The sequence below is a fragment of the Podarcis melisellensis genome (genome assembly GCF_964234715.1).
Source record: "Podarcis melisellensis genome assembly, chromosome: Z".
Lineage (NCBI taxonomy): Eukaryota > Metazoa > Chordata > Lepidosauria > Squamata > Lacertidae > Podarcis > Podarcis melisellensis.
In genome coordinates, this window is record NC_138547.1 from 1,384,587 (window position 1) to 1,402,050 (window position 17,464).

Consider the following 17,464-nt stretch of genomic DNA (forward strand, 5'->3'; position numbering starts at 1 on the left):
TATTATAAGCAGTACTTTTTTTTTTCTTTTTAAGGAAAAAAAGGTGCCTGCGCTCACCATGAAGTTGTTACAGACAGGACCACAATTCCTTATTTATTTATCTATTTGGGGGGGGGAAGCTGCTGGTGCCGCGTACCCTTGAAATACCCCCGGGAAACCTAAGCGCACTTTGCACATGCCCAGGGGAACGCCTGCGCGCCGGCGAAGCGGGCGTCGTCCCCGCGGGGCCAATGGGACACGAGCCGCGCCTGCCGCCGCCGCTTGAAAAGGAGGCGAGGCGCGCTGGCCTCCGGCTTCCGGCATGGCGGGACTACAACTCCCGGCGTGCCCCGCGCCAGAGCGCATCCGGCCCGCCGCCCCCTCCCTGCTCGCCCGCCTGCTCGCCTCGGTCCGTCGGCCGGTCGCGCTCCGGACTCAGCCCGGCGCCCGGGCGGGACGGAGTGACCGAGCCCGGCCAGACCCCGGAAGTCCCACCGCCCGCCTTGCCCGGGGCCCATGCGGCCCCTTACAGACCATGGGGTCCCGCATTAAGTGAGTGAGGAGGAGGAGGAGAAGGAGCCCCCCGGGACGGGAGCGCGCCCCTGTGGGGGGGGGGGAGGGGCAGGGTGCGCGCGCGCGAGAGAGAGCTCCATCCATCCCTCTGTCTGTCTGTCTCTATAGCGGGGAGTATGTGGGGAGGGGGCGGACTTGGGAAACCCCCATAATGGGCGGGGGGCGCTCGCAGCAGGGGGCAGGTGGGTTGGCGTGGGAGTCCAGCGACCCTCTGGAAGGAAAACTCAGAACCCCCTTTGGAGGAGGAGGAGGAGTAATACTAATACCGTAATAATAATAATTCTCCCCCGGAGCGAATGAGGAGAAGCCCCCCTCAACCTGGGAGCTGCGTCTCCCCCCGGGAGTGTGTGCCCCTGGGAGCACGGTGGGTGTATATGTGTATTATATAGAGAGCATGTGGGGAGGGGGGGAGGGGGTCTTCTCTCCCCTTCCTGGGAAGCCCACTGAATGGGCAAGAGGCACCCACACTGAAGCAGCAGTGTGCGGGGGTCATGTTTAAGTGCACCTGCCCTCTTGAAGAAAACCTCAGAAAACCCATTTATTTCAGTTCTTCGGACTCCACCCTGTCCTGTCTTTCTAGGTGTCCTATTTAGGCAACTCCTCATGCAATGAGTGACCCAGGGCACTGCAAATATCTGTGGTTTTTCTCACTTGCATCTTGCTTTGGGAGACGTCTTTCTCCGTGTTTGTAAAGAGAGAAGCATCCATAATGTGTAGGAAGAGGAGACAGGCAGGCTTCTCCTTCTCTTTGAAAGTGTGTAGAGAGTCAAAAATGTGTTTTTGGGTATATGTATGTGGCTGCACCGCTTCCTCCCATCCCACCATGTTTTGTTAAATATGAAGGAATGTTTTCTTTATAAACAAAAAAATTTAAAAAATTGTCCAGTAGCACAACTTAGAGACCAACTAAGTTGTTTGTTGATATAAGCTTTCGTGTGCATGCACACTTCTTCAGATACACTGAAACAGAAGTCACCACACCCATATATATATATATAGTGGGAGCATGGGGTGGGGTTTTTCCCAGAAGGGTGGTAGGAGGTGGGTGATTGACTCAATGGGTATGGTGAACCTGTTGACACTGCTAAAGCTATTTTTGGTCATCTGCATACTATCCCTTGCTTTTTCCTGTAGGACTAATTGCAGTCATTAACATTCCTCCACAGGTTGACCATACCCATTGAGTCTATCAGCCATCTTCTACTACCCTTCTGCAAACCACCCCACCCTCCCACTATATATCAGGGTCTGGTGACTTCTGTTTCAGTGTATCTGAAGAAGTGTTCATGCACACAAAAGCTTATAACCAGAACTAACTTAGTTGGTCTCTAAGGTGCTACTGGACAATTTTTTTATATATTCGACTGCGTCAGACCAACACGACTACCTACCTGAAGCTGTTTTCTTTATGTATGTGTGGACATACACATGATCAGCAGAGATAAAATATTCTCTCTGCTAATGGATAAATAATGAGTACCATTTTTTGGAGTTAGCATTAGAGATAACTCTTTCAGAATTTGGTGGTTTTACCTGCTTGGTTGTGTCTACACATGTTTGTGTCTTAAATTCAAGTTGCAAAGCAGCGGCTGATGCAGATGTCTGTCTTTCTTCCAAAGTTCCAGATGCTGCGCTCCCCACCCCCTTGTATAAAGTGTTTCATGGGAAGTGCATGTGGTGCACCTGAGGTGCTGCACAACCTTCACTGAGTGAGCGGGGATGTGTCTTTGTGTTCCTGCCCCCTCCTGCATTTCTTCTTTCATGCCAGCAAGCCCTGAAGAGGCAGGAACAGGGCAAGCTGGCTGGTCAAGGAGCTTCATTGCCCTGGGAAAGGCTCCTGTCACATTCTGAGCATTTGCACAAATGGATGGTTTTGAAAGAAGAGAAAAGGTGACACCAGAAGGGTAGCAAAAGCGGCTTCTGCTAGCATTCAGGTGACATAGGCTTCAGCAGCAGGCAAGAAAGTGGGGAAAGGAGCTGCTTTAGCAGAACTACCTGTTTCTCATTCTTATCCAGCTAATCTTCATTGGGTGGGTTCTTCTTCCTAAACTCCGTAGGGTTTGGATGAGCGGAGGGGAGAGAAAATCGCTGGTGTTCTGGTCTTCAGGATCCTTGAGACATTCACATACACCTAGGATCTTGCAGGACTTTCTTTCTCTTTGTGTGCAGCCACTGTCTGGAAGTTTGATGCTGCTGGCTTTGATAAATTGCTTTTGCAAAATTGGGAGGTGGGAGAAAATTTTTATCTACAGCTTACAGCTTTACTTCTCCAGCTTGGCTTGAGTTGTCTGGAGCAGCCAGATGGTTTATCCAGCCTCAGAGTGATCAGATGAAATTGACCTGAAAGTAGCCATGGCTGTTTGTAGGAACAAAAACGGGATACTCTTATTAAAGTGCAGGTTTGGGCTTGTCTTCTGCCAATCAGTTTCCAAGTTTCATGCGCTATTAGCTGGTAAGTTAGTCTGAATTGATTGACTGTGGTCTTGAGCAGCCTTCTCTTACTTGGTGCACTTCAACTGTTTTTGACTACAACATTTATTAATCCTTACCAGCACATCTGTGCTGGCTGGGGTTGATGTAGTCCAAACATCTGGGTGGCATCAGCGGCGGGAAAGCAGGTCTAGAAGTTTGTGTCATTTATATTAGTTGCTGAATTTCATAGCAGTCTGCCCTCTCAAGATCTGCTTGGTGTAGACAGCATGTTCCCTGTGTTAGCAGTGGGCTGAAAATCACGAAAAAGAAAGGTAACATCTTTGGGGACCGTTGCATCTGTTCTGCTATATATGGGAAATTGCGTGTACACCTGTGCATACCTGCTACATTTCTCTCCACTAACATAACTGAGCAAGTCAGGAAAGTTCCTAGGGCAAATAGTTTCATCAGACACTCTCTGTGGGACAATATTTGAAATCTATCTAGAAATAGTAGCTGGGGCAGTGTTAGACAATTGGTTCCTTAGCTGGTGGACTTTTCTTCGGTCATAACAAGAATTTACAGTCTGTGCTGCCAGTATCATAGTTCCCTGGTTGCTCTTGTGGTCGTAGCTTGACCCTGAAAGCTATAAAAGGTTTGTAGATTGGCTGTCTTTAGAAACCGCCTGTGTCCTAAACAAATATAGTAGGGGTCAGAAAATATGCCTTTTGGTACAGGGGAGAAGTGAGTGTTTATACAGTAATCCATTATAATGCTGTGGACTCACTCCTCCTAGAAATATCTTGGCTGGATTAGGAAGTTTGAAACCACACTGTGAAGTGGTTTTCTGTAATCTTCAACCACACAGATTAAGTCCAGCCATTCTGTAGCCACTGGAAAATCTCTGGAAGAGCGTCTGTGAATCTTGGAATCTTACATAGGTTACTCCAATCCAAGTTCTGTTCAATGACAGAGGGATCGTGGGACTTCCTTTGTATCTCCAATCTTTCGAGGAATAAAACAAGCTCTCCACTCTTTACTGTGTAGAGAGGTCGCTTCTGGATGGGCAGTTAATGATTGTCCAGAAACCAGAAGCAAGGAGATGTTCTTGCTGAGAATGACTGTAAAATGTGGAAGATCCTCAAACAGTAAGAACTGGCACTTGTTCTCTGCCAGGGGCCAAAAATCTTTCCGTAAATTACCCCCAACACACTTGTTTTTTAGATTGCAAAGGGAAACAAAAAGTGTTAATAAGGCAACTGGGAGCCTGAGTTTCTGCTCAGCCTCACAGAACTGCTTACTCCCTCCACTTGTGTTCAGACCCCCAGATTTATTAACACTTAAGGGCTATGAGAACTCTGGGACTGACTAAGACATGAGACCCATATTAAATTTCACTGTGTCAGGATACTGAGGATTATAAATAGCTTAAGTAAATTTTATGGGTTGACTAACTTGGGCTACTTAAAGCTGGGAATAATAGAATTGCCTGAAAAATGTAAGTTTTTGGTGATTTGAAGAGCCTATGTTGTTCCATGTGTCAGCGTGTTGTTCCTTTAGCTTCTGTTTGATTCTATTTCCCTTTTGCTACCTGGAGGTGGTTTTTCAGAGGCCCCTAAACCTAATTTCTCTGTGTCTTCAGAGTCCTGGCAAGTTCAGAATTTCTTCTCTCAAGAGGAACTCAAAGAAATGATCATTTAGCAGGACAGATGAGCAGAAGTTTGAGAGAAGGAGTCATTGAGTTTTGATTTCAGAGAATTGCTGAGGTCCAAGATCCTGTTTTTCTGGTTAAGTCCTGGGTGCTGAATCAGAGGGGGGCGGATATGAGTCCCCAGACCAGGGTTAGCCAATGTGGATGCTGCTCTCTGGGTGCTGCTAGACTACACCTTTCATTGTCCCTGACTGTTGTCCATGTTGCATGGAACTTAAATAAGCTGGAGTCCGACAACACTAGAACTTAAGAAGAGCCCCTGTGAATCAGACCAAGGGCCCATTTTGTGCAGTTTTGTGTTCTCATGGTGGCCAGTCACATTCTTATGGGAAACCTGCAAGCAGGACTCGAGCTCTTCCCTTCATGATCTGCAGCAAGTGGTGTTTGGAGGCATAATGCCTCTGATATAGGAGCTATTATTGCCATCATAACTAGTAGCCTGTATCTGGAGGGTCTCATGTTGGGCTATTCCTGCCCCAGACAGCAGCTAGGAGACAAAATCTCTACATTCTGAATTGGCACTGCCTTTTCACCTTCGTGTGCACAGTGGAGCGCAACCTTTGCTGCATACTTGTGAGCTACTATAATGAAGTGCGACCAACCTGGCACCTTCTAGATTTTTTGACTACAAATCCCATCATTCCTAGCTATCATCATTATATGACGAGGGAGCATTGCCATTTATGCTGGTGCTGATGGGAATTGTAGCCCATAGCATCTGGAGGGCCCTTGCTAGTTGAAGACTGATGTATTGGGTCATATTGTAGCTTCAGTTTAAATTTGATGTGTGGCCTGGCTAGCCTGAAGATTCAGATTCATATCTCATCCCTGCAGTGCAGCTTGGGTTGTTTGCGAACCTGCTTGCTCTTCCTGACGTGCACTCTCCATCTGCTGTGACTGGAGCACTTCAACTTTGGCATTAAGAGTGTGGTTCCACCCCCAGGACCTGTATATTGGGGGGGGGGGGCTGTTGCCATGGCATCTGAGGTGCTTATGGAGCGGCATGGTCAATTGATACGGGTTAATTTGGGCAAGTGCCCTTAAGCCAGGTTTGTGCTGCTAATTGATTTTTGTTAAGAAATAAAGTTCAACAGGAAGTACAGGATCTGTGGCTAAGCAGGGGCACATTGAGGGAAAACTGGACGCTTTTTCTTATGTTTGAAAAAATACATGGGTGGGTCATTTGTTTCCTTGGATATTGCTCAATTTGTTTTCAACTGTGGTGGGGAGAAGGAGGAAGCCACATCAGAACAGTAAAATATAGCATAGTATGTGATAATAAAATGTTTAGCAATGGGCAGAGTGAGATGTTCATCTCTGGAAAAGAGGGTAGTTTGGAAATGCTATGCTGTTGGGTTTTTTATGTTAATTTAGATACTGCTTAATGTCAAAATAGACTTCTAAGTGGTTTACAAAGTATAAAAACTAGTTACACAAACATTCGACTATAATATCAGTAATTAAAATATGCAATAAAGCAATCTCATTAAAACAATCTAGCAATTAAAACAAGATATTTGGATTGAAAGGTCAAGGGCTATGTTAAGATATGTGAAATCTCAGAATGTGAAATTGGTAACAGATTACGCCTTTCCGCACCATAGGCCATTGAATACCAACTGTCCTGTGAGAAGGAATCCGTGAGAGAGAGGGGGGGGGTTGGCAGGTGAAAACAGCACTTTTTCTGCACCCCCCTGTGAACACGCCACCCCATGATAACCAGCACTTTCCACACATTGCAACTAATCACCCCTTCTGCCCAGTTATGAAGCCACCATCGCTTCCTATTCCTGCAGACCCTTTTGTTACCCCTACTTTAATCTTGACCCCATTCTCTGGCCGCCTCCTCTTTTGCAAAAACTCCTTTGCATCTTCATTTTCATCTTAACCCCCTTTTTCCTACCTCTTGCCCCTGCTTTTCTAAACTCCCCCTTACATACAGAGCACCCCCCGATATCAGTGACTCCTCTTCCCCCTGTTCTGTGGCCCCCTCTTACACCCCCCCTTTTCACCTTCAGCTCCTTGCACACAGACCACCCCCATACCCATGACTCCCAAGGGCCTGAGATCCCTGAATGAGAGTGGGGAAGCTGGGATTGCAGGTTACACTGAGTAAGGTGACGGGATGGGTGGGGCTGAGTTTATTCTCACTTTATTTTGACATATTTTGCTGCAGGTCTTTAGTTATTTCCTTGTTTCCAGCATAAACTTGCAGAAAGAAGAAGCTGGATCAGAGCAAGGAATGCTGTGGCCAGTGAATTATTTACTCAACCTAAATTCAACACTGGGAAGCGTGGGCCTGTCCAGCTGTGCCTTTAAAGACAACCATGAAAGCTGACCAGGCTTGTAAATAGAATCTTTAAATTAACAGGTGATACTTGAGAGGGCTAGTAATGCGAGTCAGCTGTTCACAGCATCTTGAGCTAGATCCCTTAACAATCTTGGATGCTCAGAATTAGAATGTGTTAGCAGTAACCCAGCCCTTCCACAGTTTGGCACCACAGGGACCTCTGAAGAACCACCCTGCCCTGAGCAGAGGGGAGCAAAAAGGGGGTTCTTTCTCCCATCTGCAGCTTTGTGTAATTTCATTCATTGGTTTATTTCAAAAAAATTATACACAATTTTTTTGGTAAAAAAAAGCTCAAAGCAGTCTACAAAGTGATGACACCTGCTTGGTCTCAGTAGGCAGGAAGTTCCAAGTGTTGGTGTGGCCACACTAAAAAATTGAGTTATTAAAAATGCTGAATGGTATTATGTGGCACCTGTAGTAGTGCCAGTTCTGCTGATTGAAGCGGTCACTTGGGGCATCCGTGGGGTAAAGTGATCTCCTAAGTAAACCGGTCCCAATAATAATACTACTACATATATATTATTTGTATCCCGCCCTCCCTGGCCAAGACTGGGCTCAGAGGGGCTAACATCACAAAAACAACACAATATGCATAAAAACAGACATAAATTAATTTAAATGCATCTTAAAATTAATTCAGGCAAGTTAAAATCTGGGCAGGTGGCAATTATCAGGTTGACACTGAGAGTAGTTAGTGCTTGCCAAGACCGACTGTTCCCACTGATCATACAGGGACCCGTGAGCGAATTGGGGGGCCTTCTTTGGGCTTGTTTTATAGAAAGGAAAGTAAGTCAAAGTGCATCCTGCCCAAAGGCCTGGCGGAACAGCTCCGTTTTGCAGAAAGATGTCAAATCCCACAGGGCCCTGGTTTCTTGTGGGAGAGTGTTCAGGGCCAAAAAGGCCCTGGCTCTAGTCAAGGCCAGTCTAATTTCCTTGGCGCCCAGGATCTTCAAGGTGTTGTTGTTAGCAGACCGTAAGGTCCTCCGTGGGGCATACCAGAAGAGGCAGTTCCGTAGGTACGAGGGTACTGATGCTCTTTGTTTTAATAATATGATATAAACCAGGCTGTGACAAGGTCCACATAGAAAGCAGTATACTGAGTGGGCATTGGATCCTTATCACTCTGCCCCTGTGCACTCCCCCCCCCCACACCTGCCAAAGTTCAGAGGGGCTCTTACTGTAGGTAATAGCAGGTCCCTTTAAACTAAAGTCAGGTGGAGACTCTATACTAAAAAGGCAAGCAAGAGGCAACATGATAGACGTTTATAAAATTATGCATGGCATGGAGATAGTGGATAGAGAATAGTTTTTCTTCCCCTCTTGTAACACTAGAACTAATGGACATCCCATGAAGCTGAATGTTGGAAGCTTCATGACGGATAAAAGAGAGTCCTTGTCAATGCAAGGCATAGTCAAACAGTGGAACTCGGTCTCCCAGGAAGCAGTGATGGATGGACACCAACATGGGTGGCTTTAAAAGAGAATTGGACAAATTCATGGAGGAGGAGGAGGAGTATCTCCTGGCCACAATGGATATGCTCTGTCCACAGTTAGAGCCAGCAAAGCTTCCAAATGCCGATGGCTAAAAACCACAGAAGAGGAGAATGCTCTTGTGCTCATGTTCTGATCTCTGGTTTCTCACAGGCATCCAGTTGACCCCTGTGGAAAAAAGGATGCTGGACTAGATGAGCCGTTGACCTGATCTAGTAGGCTGTTTCCATGTTCTTAAAAGTCAGGTTGCAGGTGCAGCTCAAATCCAAACTGTGCCTGCAGATGCATGAGGCCCAGGTTTCTGATAGCGCTGATCAGCTGCTGACAGTGATCCCCCTGGGCTGTTCTAGGAAGCTCCCAGTGAGGAACGCCTTAGTGAAGTGGCTCTGTCAGTGATTGGTGCAGTCAGTCACTGAGCTCTACCTGAAAAGAAATAACCAGGAGCCCACTTTTAGCTCCTGGTTGTCCCTTTTCCTTTTCCTTATGTGCCTGACATCACATACGATGTTAGGTGTGGAGCAGGTGAGTTTGCTCTTGGGGTAAAGGGTCTTGTGGGTCAAAGTAGGACCTGTGCAGGCCTAATTAGGCCCAAAGGCCACAGGCTCTTCACCCTAGACTTAAATCAACAAAGAATACAATGCTGCTGAAATCCGGAATCCAGTGTTTCAGCAAGGTTCCTAGCCAAGGCTTTGAAAGATGGATAGCAAACTCAGCATTTTTAAATATATATGACAGTGCGCTTTAGAGGGCCAAAGTATATTAAAAGCAAATGGCAGACGAACTGTTTCTTGACAGTGTGCTGCAGCTGAATTTTCCCCCTTTGTGGAAGCCAGGGAATCGGGTTCTGCTGGATTCTACTTCCCATCAGCCCTGCTCACCACGGTCAGCATTCCTTCTCCCACCATTTTCTTCTTCATTTCATTCCCAAAACATTTTCAGTCTCTTCCTTGCTGAGTAACTGTAGTCTGCTGCTTTTTCAGGCAATAGTGGCAGGAGCTGAGCGAAATTGACCTATTTTTTCACTTCAGGTGTCACCCAGGAAGGCTCTACATAGCTTCTCAAGGGAAAGTGTTAATCGGTTCAAAAAGAATAACACTTGCCTGTGTCTGCTGTTGCTGGGGAACCTGCATTATTTGGGTTCCAGTCTTACCTGGGTTCCAAAATATTCAGTGAATATTAGAGGCAGCCCAACAAGACTGAAATTGGAGCTACAACACACAGCCCTTTTCAGCTAAGACGATGAATCCCAGCTGCCTGGTTGTTCATGTTTGCTCTTATAAACTAACCCCCCTCACTAAGGGCAGGATTTGTGCTTAAGAACTTTCTCTCTAGCTCTGTGTTTGGTGCAATGGTACCTTGGATCAAAGCACTGTCCTAAATTCATACTTGAATGTTGTTAAGATTTGATACTTGGTTCCATAGCCAGTACAGTGGTACCTCGGGTTACATACGCTTCAGGTTACAGATGCTTCAGGTTACAGACTGCGCTAACCCAGAAATAGTACCTCGGGTTAAGAACTTTGCTTCAGAATGAGAACAGAAAGTGTGCTCTGGTGGCGCAGCAGCAGCAGGAGGCCCCATTAGCTAAAGTGGTGCTTCAGGTTAAGAACAGTTTCAGGTTAAGAACGAACCTCCAGAACGAATTAAGTACTTAACCTGATGTACCATGGTATTACTCTTCAATATCTGCTCATGGTGCATTTGGAAGAAGATACCCAACTGCAAGTCCAGATAGTTCACTAGGTTAGCCTGCCTTCCTGTGTCAGGAAGCATGGCATGAAACAAGGTGAATAAGAACATTGGAAGACCAGTGGCTGGATCAGGCCAATGGCCCTGAGTGACAGCAACAGAACTCTCCCCGCTTGTGGTTCTCAGCACTTGGTATTTAGAATCCCACGGCCGCTGACAGTGAAGGGGGAACATAACAGTTGTGGCTAGCAGCCACTGATAGTTTTATCTTCTATTAATTTGCTCATCTCTTTTAAAGTCATCTACTGCAGAATCTATTATATAATTTTAGTAAAGCTTCAAACATTATACAGCCTTTAAACCCCAAATTTGAATAAAGTATATGGATATTGTTTAGAAAGAAAGATGCCCATTTCAGTTCCCTGTCTTAGAGCTTTTGTTGCAGAAGTAAAGAACTATACCTCCCACCGCCGTCACCAAGATGCAGGATTCCTTTGGCACCTTCAAGCAGCCTTGTAAATAAGCCTGTAAAAGTTACTAGTCTGCAAACCCTTTTTACTATCCTGCTGGGGGCTGACCCCCCGTCCCTCCTGGAGCAGCCTTCTGCATTTTATTACTGGACATGGAAGAGAGGTCTTTTGTGCTGGGCATGGACGATGGTTCTTCCTCCACCACCAGCCTGCCTCATTTGCCCTCATGCAGTTCCCGGTCTCCTGTGGCTCTTAGGCCAGTCCCTAAATGCAAGGCTGCCTTAAAAGACCAACGACTTTTCTTTGGCTGAAGTTTCATAGGCAAGAATCTATTTGGGTGCAGTTGTTTCAGGCTTTGTACCACCAAAAGTCTCTGTCCACAGGCTTTGGAAGACCATACTGTAGACTTTATTATTTATTCAGGATTCAGGATAAAACCATTTTTTCTATTATTTATTAAAATATTTGTATATCTCTATACAGTGGTATCTCAGGTTAAGTACTTAATTCGTTCCGGAGCTCTGTACTTAACCTGAAACTGTTCTTAACCTGCACCACTTTAGCTAATGGGGCCTCCTGCTGCTGCTGCACTGCTGGAGCACAATTTCTGTTCTCATCCTGAAGCAAAATTCTTAACCTCAAGCACTATTTCTGGGTTAGCGGAGTCTGTAACCTGAAGCTTATGTAACCTGAAGCGTATGTAAGCTGAGGTACCACTGTATTGTAAAAATGTATAGAAGCGGTTTTACAGAAAAGCCCCCACATAAAACCATGTGATAACAAGCTAAAAACAAAGAAAGTTAAAAAGAGACACCTGCAAACCATGGTGGAAGGATGTGCTCTTAATTACCTGTGTAGGCTTGGCAGAATTGAACAGTTTTCACCAGGCATTTAAACTTGGCACAGAAGGTTTCCCCCAAAGATTTTACTTTGATTAACCTGACTGTAGGCTTGCAATCCTATGCACACTTACAGGTGACTCAGTGTCATGTATCCTGCAATGGAGGGATGTGTGGCTTCTGAATAAATTTGAAGATTAGACTGTAAGAACCACTGAGCATTGTGTCTGAAGTGGGCCGTGCTCTTTGAAGGCTTATGACACAATAGAGTTACAGGTAGGTAGCCGTGTTGGTCTGATGCAGTTGAAGTATATAAAAAAATTGTCCAGTAGCACCTTAAGAGACCAACTAAGTTTGTTCTTGATATAAGCTTCCGTGTGCATGCACATTTCTTCAGAGACACTGAAACAGAAGTCACCAGACCCTTATATATAGTCCGCTGCCGGCCTCTTCCTCTTGCCACTGCCGCTGCTACCCTGGTCCTCCTGTGGGCCAGAGAGCGAAGCGGATGAGCTCGCTGTGCCTACCCGCTTCACAAGCAGCAGCAGCAGCAGTGGCGGCAGCAGCCCCTGGGGAGGTAAGCGCAGCGCCTTCTTTCTCTAGGTGGGGAGGAAACCTGTTTTGTTGCGCCACCGCCACCAGCCCTTCAGCAAATGAGGCAGGCGGCAAACCTAGAAGGCGGCTAGGTCTGGGATGTGTGTGGGGAGGACACAGTGTGCATAGGAATTCTTTTTTATATTTTTTAATATAGTCTGGCCCTCCAGAAGTTCTGAGGAAGAGTGGACCGGCCCCCTGCGGAAAAAGTTTGCTGACCCCTGATATGCACCTTTTAAAATTTGGATCATTAGCAGCACAAGCCTGCTTGGCCTTATTTTGTTGCTCATTCATCGCTCACCAGAGCAGGGAGGTCCTTGCCTGATGTCCTTTGTGAGTGCTCTTGTAGGGACATAGGGTGGAGATCATTGGTCTGCCTTGTTCAGTATTTATTTATTTACGCACATATGTACATACTTACTGCATTTATTTCCCACCTTTCCTCCAAGGAGTTCAAGGTGGTGCACAGTCCTCCTCCTCCTCCTCCCTGTTGTCCTCAGAACAACCCTGTGAGGGAGGTTAGGCTGAAAAACTATGACTGGCCCAGGGTCACCCAGGTAGTGTCATGGCTGACTGGGGATTTCCACCCTGGTTTCCCAGGATCTAACGCAGCACCCTAATCCCGATGCCAACCAGGCTGTCACCATCTACATCAGGGTGTAGATGTTTTCCCCCCTTGTCTGGGCCATCATTTCCTGAATGGCAAACTGTCATGTTTGGGGGTGTGGAGGCGGCAGGGGCCAGATGGCAAAGAGGGTGAGTTCAGAGCATTGCTTCTTGCCTTTACCCTTCTTGAGTGTTCTGTTTATCATTTATCCTCAAACAATCCTTTTGCTGCTTGTTTGTGAGTCTTCCCCAAGCCTTATCAGGGCCGAACATAATGGTAGTTGAGGAGAAGGGCCGCCTCATAATGTTGACAATTAGCGGGAGAGAAGCAGAAGGTTGTTGAGTGGAAGAAGATGAATCCTACAAGGCCTAATTGAAAAGGCACAGAAGGACACTAACTTGGAGGATCTGAAATTCGCTCAGGGAATGTAGGAGAGGCTTTTCAAAACTTCAGAACCATTACATGTATGCTTGGCTGCCTGTCTCGTGTACTAAAATAGTTACGCATGTTTGTGGGAAAACTTGGTACTCATTTGAAGCACTTTCAGAGCTGTGCTTATTTTCCCGTTTTTCATAATTTGCTGTTATGAAGCCTACTTTAAGAAATGGAGGGTAGCACCTTTGGGAATCTTGATACGCCGTTGGTGTGTCCTGTTCTTCTCCACCTCCTTCATAACAGTTACATGTCGGCAGACCTGAAAAAAACCCCAGGTGTACCTGAAGGCCTGTGGAGGGTTGCTTTCTTAAAATGTGAGGCTGGTTCTAAAACCCAAACTGAAACTGAGCTTGGGATTTTGAAATACAGTGGTATCTTGGTTCTCAAACGCCTTGGTACTCAAACAACTTGGAACCTAAACACTGCAAACCTGGAAGTAAGTGTTCTGGTTTGCGAACTTTTTTCAGAAGCCAAACATGCTGTGTTTTGAGTGCCACACTTGCGTTTTGAGTGTTACGCTGAGCTCTGTCAGTTTCTGCTATTTATTTTGCATTTTGTTTTTGCGGCTCTTTTTTGTTTTTGTGACTGTGTGGAACCCTGTTCAGCTACTGATGGATTGCTTGTGTGACTGCAGTACATTGTTTATTGCTTTCTTTTTGTGGATCAATGGTCTCATTACATAGTAAAATTCATGTTAAATTGCTGTTTTTGGGGTTGTTTTTAAAAGTCTGGAATCCATTTTGCATTACTTTCTATGGGAAAGCATGCCTTGGTTTTGGAATGCTTTGGTTTTAGAAGGGACTTCCAGAACGGATTAATTTTGAGAACCAAGGTACCACTGTATATACTAAAACAAGGCCCCCAAACCGTTCTGTGGATGACTTCTACAGTCATACCTCGTGTTGCGTTAGGTTCATGTTGTGTCTTTTGGACTTGCGAACGCGGCAAACCTGGAAGTGTATACTTCTGGGTTTCATCGCGTGTGTGCAAGCAGAAGCATTTTGCATGCTTTGCGCAAGAGCAGAAGCGCTCTATTATGCTCTGGCACAGAAGCGCCACTCTAGTCGTGGACTTTTCAGGGTGCAAACGGCACCCTGGAATGGATTGTGTCTGCAACTAGAGGTACCACTGTACTACGTAAATTCAGGTGGTCTGTGGTGTGTCTGTAGATTTGTGAAGATGGGCACATACATCAAATTATTCATAATCGATTTTTAATTGTATTGTTACTGCTTTATATTTATTGTATAAAAGTCGTATGCTAAAAAACAATATGTAAGAAATAAAAGAAGCAGTAAGAATATAATTAAAAATCACACAGCATCTAGCCTAGCTCATAACATTTCCTGCAACATGCAGAAAAATCTGTTCAGCGGTCTGCCTAGATCCTCAGCAGCTTTCAAGTTGACTGGGGGGGGGGAGTTTGGGAACCAGTGTACAGTCATACCTTGGGTTAAATGTGCTTCAGGTTGAGCGTTTTCAGATTACGCTCTGCGGCGACCTGGAAGTAACGGAGTACGTTACTTCCGGGTTTTGCCGCTCGCACATGCACAGACACTCAAAATGACGTAATGTGTGGAAGCGGCGAATTGTGACCTACGCAGATGCAGGTTGCATTCGCTTCAGGATGCAAACGGGGCTCCGGAACAGATCCCGTTCACATCCAGAGGTACCACTGTACTGAAATGTAAGGAACAGTCTAGCAGTTGTTGAGGCCCACAGCCCTCCTGCCATAGTGCTTTCTGCCCTGGTGCAGTAGACCTAGGAGATTGGGAGGCTAGAGTTCGAATCCCCACTTAGCCATGAAGCTCATTGGCAGTGACTTTGGGCCAGTCACTGCCTCTCAGCCAAACCTTCCCGCATAGTTGTGGGGGTTAAATGAGGAGATCCTTGAGATCCTTGGATAAAAAAGGTGGGCTATAAAAGCAAAACGTAACTACAGTTGTACCTTGGAAGCTGAACGGAATCCATTCTGGAAGCCTGTTCGACTTACAAAACATTCAGAAACCAAAGTGCAGCTTCTGATTGGCTGCAGGAGCAATTGGAAGCTGCCGAAGCCCCATCGGACGTTCGGGTTCCAAAGAACGTTCACAAACCGGAACACTCACTTCTGGGTTTGTGGCGTTCGGGAGCCAAAATGTCCAAGTACCAAGGTGTTCAGGATTCAAGGTATGACTGTAACTAACTAACCAACCAACCAACCAACCAACCATCCGTGTTGCTTCAGCTGGAGATGTCCATGGGTAGAGGCAGGCACTTCTGAGATGTCCCCAGCTATAAACCACCACTCTTTCCCAAAGGAGAGTGTTTTGGTAATTCGGTGTGTGTTGAAATTTCAGGATCCCTGTTTCCCGGTCTCTCCTCCCACGCCCCTAATATTACAAGATGTTTCAGCAGGACTTAACAAATTCTCTCCTGAGGTGTTAGTTTGTGGAGGATAAGAATATGTTCTTTGTTAACCAACATCCTAGTTTTTTGAAACCCCCGTTTTTATCCCAGCACTTGACAAAAACAAATGGGGGCTTTTTGCAGAACTGCAGCTCTGACTGTAGTGTCACCTTCTGTGTGCTGAAGTACTGTTTGTTAACTGGCATTTGTGACATGAGTTAAGCCTAGTCTGTAATATAACCAGTCCTATGGAGTTTGTACTTCCACCCCCTTTTGTTTATGTATTTAAAAAACAACACCACCAAAACCAAAACCAAACACACACCTCCTGAGGAGAGCCTTGAAGGAAGCAGGCATAGGACTGACCCTGAAAGGAGGATGGATGTGTGCAGCCTGACTTAGCTGATATTGGGTTCTCTTCCCTCATCCTAACAACACTCCCTTTTTTAGAACAAGTGACCAAGTTCCCTGCCATGGGAACCTGAAATATGGGCCAAGGAAATTCAGGAGAATGAGCAGCCATCCCGATCATGTGGGGGAATGGCAAGCCAATGGTGTCTCTGGGAATTTAAAATATGAAACCACATAAATATATTATTTGTGTGGTCAACTTTTCTCTATTCAGCAAGGGGATAAGCTTCTGGTGTCCTGGAGAATTGTGGTTACAGTGGTACCTCAGGTTACAGACGCTTCAGGTTACAGACTCCGCTAACCCAGAAATAGTACCTTGGGTTAAGAACTTTGTTTCAGGATGAGAACAGAAATCGCGCAGCGGCAGCGGGAGGCCCCATTAGCTAAAGTGGTGCTTCAGGTTAAGAACAGTTTCAAGTTCAGAGAATGGACCTCCAGAACAAAGTTCTTAACCCGAGGTACCACTGTACTTGAAAATGGAAAACAAGCAACCCACAGCCCAAACCTGTGAGTTTTTGTTTGGAAGTGGGAGTCTGTGCTGTGTTTGATGTGACTGACTTCCAAGTTAAGCTGATTTTAGGATTTCCAGCATTAACAGTTGCCCATTTTTAATCTGTTACACTACACTGTGACAGGCTAGTGAGAGCAGAAGATCTTGTATGTGTGTTGGGTATATTTATATTCTGAACTCACCCATACAATGAAAATACAAAAGGGAACAGTAAAATTGCAAAAGTTTCCAGGTGATAACTAGATGGCAACAGCTGCAACAAAACACTACTGCTCCACATGCCAACCAACTGCTCAACATGCCGGACTTCCTGGGCCAATGAAAAAATGTCTTCCGTTGGGGTCAAAAATGGCATTTCCATTGGCACCAAGTCCCTGGGGAGGGCAATTCCAATAAGAGCTGCCTTGTCTGCCAAAGGGGAACCCAAAGGATCCCTTTCCATGATTGTTGTAAAAGATACCCAGTGCCTTCAAATAGGTTTTTTTAGTCTGTTTGCTCACCAGTTGGAGGTTTCATCATATCTAGAAGAAACTTGCAAGTTGGGCCTTTAGCCACTCCCCCCCCCAACATGACACAAGAACTCGTGGGCATCCAAGGAAGCTGAACGTTGAAAGATTTAGGAGAGATATGCAGTGCATTGTTAAACTATGAAACTTTTCGCCACAGGAGGCAGTGGTGGCTACCAATTTAGGTGGCGTTAAATGAGGACTGGACTACACGTGGAGGAGAGGGCTTTGGGTGGCTGCAAGCCACAATGGTTATGCTCTGCCATGCTTGATGGTCCGAGGCAGCAATGTTTCTGCATCCCAGTTGCTGGAAGCCACAGGAGGGGAGAAGAGGGCTCTTGGGCTCAGGTCCTGCTTGGGGTTTCCCAGTAAGGCCAGTATGAGAACTGGAGGGTGGACGAGATGGGCCATTGGCCTGATCCCGCAGGCACTTCCTACGTTCTTGGGTATTGGGCAGGGGACTGACCAGGATCAGGCTGGAGAGGCTGAGCTGCCCCG

The 17,464-nt window shown here is 46.1% G+C and overlaps 1 protein-coding gene across 5 annotated transcripts in view; it reads left to right on the forward strand.

Annotated features, from left to right (window-relative positions):
* Window positions 1-365: 365 nt before the first annotated feature.
* Window positions 366-17,464, forward strand: part of DENND1A (DENN domain containing 1A) — a 267,383-nt gene continuing 250,284 nt past the window's right edge. For all 5 annotated transcript variants that reach the window (XM_081896346.1, XM_081896348.1, XM_081896347.1 and 2 more), the window contains exon 1: window positions 366-531. In XM_081896346.1, coding sequence (XP_081752472.1) covers window positions 515-531 — 17 coding nt within the window. In that variant the 5' untranslated portion in view covers window positions 366-514. The remainder of the gene's footprint in view (window positions 532-17,464) is intronic.